The sequence below is a fragment of the Drosophila willistoni genome, unplaced genomic scaffold, assembly GCF_018902025.1.
Source record: "Drosophila willistoni isolate 14030-0811.24 unplaced genomic scaffold, UCI_dwil_1.1 Seg130.1, whole genome shotgun sequence".
NCBI classification, from domain to species: Eukaryota; Metazoa; Arthropoda; class Insecta; order Diptera; family Drosophilidae; genus Drosophila; species Drosophila willistoni.
Genome location: NW_025814091.1, coordinates 63,729 through 68,405, shown reverse-complemented (window position 1 = coordinate 68,405; position 4,677 = coordinate 63,729). Strand labels below are relative to the sequence as shown.

Below are 4,677 nucleotides of genomic sequence, written 5' to 3'. Positions count from 1 at the left end.
AACATAGCGAGATGATATCAGAGCGAGATGAGAGTAAAACAAATGTGCGAGAGCGATATGAGCAGCAGCAGATCTTTTTTGTGTTTGTTTTTACTGCAATTTTTGGTCGATGTTATATTAACGTAGGCACAAATTGTGTAGTTACAGAAATTAAATAATAAAAAACATTTTATTCAGTTACTAAATTAGAAATTATAATGAACTTAGAAATGTTTATTTATATTCATTTTCAAATAAAGACATTAAAAAAATAAAACAAAAACTATTTCAGTCACGAAATTAGAAATTAAAGCTTATGACGAACTTTTACTACATAAACATCTACTAATCTTCATTTTCAAATAAACTTAAATTATCTATAGCACTATCTAAATGATTCGAATTAAGCCTAACTAAAAGTATGTTCTCCAAAGTCTCATGACTTAATCGATTTCGATTATCGGACAGCACCAGTTTTAACGAGGAAAACGCTCTCTCTATTGTAACCTGCAAGTGCAAAGAAATGTACATATATATTGTTTTTATCTTTATTTTGTATTTATTAAAACACAAATACTTACTTGAGTTGGCGGTATAGCAAAACATACTTTGCTTAGGGCATAAAGTTCGGGATCGGTTGTCTTTTTGTATTTCCAGAAACATAAAACATCAGTATTCGCTTTCATCACTGGTAACTTTAATGTTTCAATCTTTGCATAGACATTAGTTGACTCATTTGGAACAACCATACTAGAACTTAAAAAATCGTCTAATAGCTCGAAATTATTATCTTTGGTGTGTCCAGAGTCCGTATCCAATGAATTAGTTGTATGTGTCATACTGGGATTGGGACCGAAAATTTTAATTTTTTCCCACAAAGTCTTTAAAAAATCAATTGCTCTTTCTTTTTGTGAATTGTCTATAATATGATGAAATCTTGGGTCCAAATAAAGGCAAGCGTCGAAGCCCACATTTGACACTAATGTTTTGGTCCGTGCTTCCATACTTTGAAGAAGATTGTTTGCAATTATAGAAATTATTGAATCCTTATTTGAAGAGTTTGTCGATAAAATCTGATTAGTGGCTAGTTTGCAAGTTAGCCAAACAGCATAAAAATTTCCGTAATGCAGCTGCTCTGCTTGGAACTGAACTATTGCCTTTTGTAGTGGAGCCATAATAGTAATATACGACTCCATAAAATCCCATAAAGCGTCATTTGTTTCAAAATTTTCTTCTTCTGTCTGATTTTCTACAGTTTCGATTAGATCCAATATTGTTTTTGCGTTGTTAAGTTTTTCAACCATGTTGAAGGTTGATCCCCATCTTGTAGGACAATCCAATTGAGGTAATTTAAAATTTTTAAGTTCAAATAAATCACGGTAGCCGTTTGAAGACTTTCGAACGTATTTTGTAAGGTTGCGGCATTGAAATAAACACTTCTTTATAACTGTGTGTTTGGTAACATCAAGTGCACAAAGCTGTGCAGTGTGGGCTGCACATCGGCATATTTGTATATCAGCAACAAACATTTTTTCGGTTTTTTCAAAATTATCAATTTGTCTTGTGTAGTCAATATTCTTTTGCTCAATTAAAGATTCGTCCAAATCTTCATCGCTTGTGTACATTTGTGACAAAATTTTTCAAGTTTTTAACATATTGGCCCCATTATCCGAAGTTATTGATACGATTTGGGTCAGAGATATTTCGTAATTTTCTAAAACAGAAATAATTTCCTTAGCTAAATTTTTAGATTTACTGGAGTCAGCTCCTTTAAGTTCCACCATGCCAAGAATTCGCGATTTTATTTCATTTTTGCTTATGAATTGTGCACTGATGCCAAAAATATTTCGCCCAAGCCGCGTTGCACTATCAATTTTTAAAGATAATAGGCGATTTTTACTCTCTTGTTTTATTTCAAGTCTAACATTCGCTGCCACGTGTTTAAGAACAGACTTGCATTTGCTTCCATTCAACTTAAAATTTATTCCATGTTTTGTTTCAAGCCCTTCACATATGGGGTCAATTATATTGCGCATATTAATTGAATTAAGCACATGGAATGGAACGCTTTCTTCAGTTACAAGGCCAATATATGACCGAATTAATGTTTTTCTGTTGATTTTCACTTTTACTAGTTGATGTTTTAAATTTTTAGAAGTGGCAACAGAATCACTAATCTCACTTCCTTTATCATCGATTTGAATTTCGTGCAACAATAAATGCTTTTTTAAATTAAAAACACGCTCTTTTTTTAAAAGTCTTTCGCATTTTTTGCATTTAACGTAATCGTCATCACTTGCATCGAAATATTTATTAATAGTAAAATTCTTTTTTTGCGGTGGCATGTTTGCACATTGAATCAATACTTTAAAGTGCCAAATTTTCAGTCTACTATAAAGCAATATGAAAAAAGTAATGGTGCATTTCAAAAACCGACCAAAAATTGCAGTAAAAACAAACACAAAAAAGATCTGCTGCTGCTCATATCGCTCTCGCACATTTGTTTTACTCTCATCTCGCTCTGATATCATCTCGCTATGTTCTCATCCGGCTCTGTTCTCATCTTGCTATGATTTCATCTGCTCTCTGTTTTCAGCTATCGCTACCGCTATCTGTTTTCAGCTACCGCTACGGCAGAGCGTAGCGCATCATTTGTTTTTGTGCTACTTGCTACAGCTGTAGTTTTTGACGCGACAAAACTGAGAGCATAGCAGAGCACAAACTTTTTGTTGTTAGGCTACGGCTCTGCTACGGCTCTCGTCAAAAATGAGAGCGGTAGCGAGAGCTCAACGAAATGCTACGAAATAGCAGAGCATTTTCAAACGCTGAAGGCAACACTTTTGTGGAATAACGATTTAAAATTATCGCTTACCGCTAATATGAGAGTTCAACTTCAAAATGATCAAAGTGCTGCACAATTTTCCAAACAATTGTTAGCTGTTGGAAATGGAAAAGTCCAAGTTGATGCGACAACTGGATTAATTACTCTTACCAACGACTTTTGCCGATTTGTAGATCAGATTTATGCTTGGTTAAGTCAACGAGCAATTCTCGCCGCAAAGAATAATGATGTACACGCACTGAATTTTACCATTCAATCAAAAATCTATGGCGATTTGGTGGCATACAAATCCGTTGATTCCATAACAAATTCCGATGATGTTGTAAATTATCCAAAGGAGTTTTTAAACTTTTTGGAGTTACCAGGATTTCCACAACATAACTTGCAATTCAAAGTTGGTTCAGTTATTATGATATTGGTACTCGGCTTACGGTGAAAAGACTTATGACGAATTTAATTGAGGCAACCATTATTAAAGTACGCAGGTAAAAATGTATGTAGTCCTCGAATTCCAATGATTCCGACTGATCTTCCGTTTGACTTCAAACAGTTGCAATTTCCGGGTCGCCTTGGGAATGACAATTAACAAGTCGCAAGGCCATTCGCTTAGTGTTTGCGGGATAAATTTAGAAAATCATTGTTTTTCACATGGGCAGCTATACGTTGCGTGTTCACGAGTTGGGAAACCATCCACTTTGTTTGTGTTAACGTCAGATCAAAAAACAAAAAATGTGGTTTACCAAAGAGCACTTCAATGAAAGGGATAATTTGCGGACACACTTCGGTTCAGTATTTACTTTGGATTCACTTTCATTTCCTTATTGGAGAATTTCAACTAAATGCCATTTTTGTAATCGAAATGAATTCATTACTGCTGTGAAATGAAATAAAATGTTTCCTTTTCAAATATCAAACAAAAAAACTAATTTTTCTTCATCTTTTAATCCCCAAATGAAATGTTACAAAAAACGAATCCAATCCAATCGAAACGAAGTTCGCTGGGTTTGCTAGTCTTTATATATATGTAAACATATTTTTTTTACACCCATTCTCGTCTCAAACGCTATTTTTTTAATTGCAAATAATGGATAATTTTCGAAAAGTTTTAAGCAGTAGGCAAACGCGTAGGTTAGTTAAGAGGGAAGGGAAATAAACGCCTCTAGAAGGGCATCTTTAGAATTAGGGACTGATGAAAGTGCCGAAGAAAGTGGCCAGTTTCAGGAAGTCAGCGAATTTATGTCAGTGGAGGAAGAAACTGTATCCACTGTAGGAGATATGATAGGTAGCGTAGAAGTACACGCAAACGTTGGTGATGGCTTAAATGCACAATTGAAAAATTGGTATTTAAAGCATAAACCAAAACGAAGCTGTGCTATTGAATTAGTGAATATTTTAAATTCACATAATTTAAACATAAAGCCCTTCTATAAGTTCAATTGCTCCGACAAGCCTAACATTGCTACAATAGGAGGCGGCACCTATTTACATATAGGCTTGTTGAAGCAATTAAATAATCTTTCTATTTTGTCCAAGCTTCCCGATGTACTAAGCATCGATAATAATGGCGACGGACTTTAGTTGTGCAAAAGTTCGCGTGCGTAATTGTGGCCCTTACTTATTTGTTTAAATAATATTAATAAATTATTTATGGGTCACCATAAGTTATTTAACTCCGATGAATTTTTGTCCAAATTCACACTTAAGTTGTCCGAGATTATGAAAAAGGGCTTAACCATTGGAAATAAAAAAGTTCACTTAGAATTTCGCGGTATTGTGTGTGAAGCTCCTGCAAGAGCATTTGTACGCGTGGTCAACCTTCAGTCACGGTTGTAGCAAATGCATTCAGGTGACACGAA

The 4,677-nt window shown here is 34.5% G+C and overlaps 1 protein-coding gene across 1 annotated transcript; it reads right to left on the bottom strand.

Annotated features, from left to right (window-relative positions):
* Nucleotides 1-278: 278 nt before the first annotated feature.
* Nucleotides 279-824, bottom strand: LOC124460831. Its single transcript, XM_047012412.1, has 2 exons — nt 561-824; nt 279-486 (listed from the first exon to the last, which is right to left on the bottom strand). The coding sequence occupies exons 1-2, from the start codon at nt 816-818 to the stop codon at nt 325-327; spliced, it is 420 nt and encodes a 139-aa protein (XP_046868368.1). The 5' UTR covers nt 819-824; the 3' UTR covers nt 279-324.
* Nucleotides 825-4,677: the final 3,853 nt, after the last annotated feature.

Excerpts from the sequence above, each read along its gene's own strand:
- LOC124460831 (XM_047012412.1), bottom strand. The coding sequence starts at position 818 with ATGACACATACAACTAATTCATTGGATACGGACTCTGGACACACCAAA. Across the intron at positions 487-560 it reads TTGCTATACCGCCAACTCAA|GTTACAATAGAGAGAGCGTT; the intron begins GTAAGTATTTGT and ends TTGCACTTGCAG.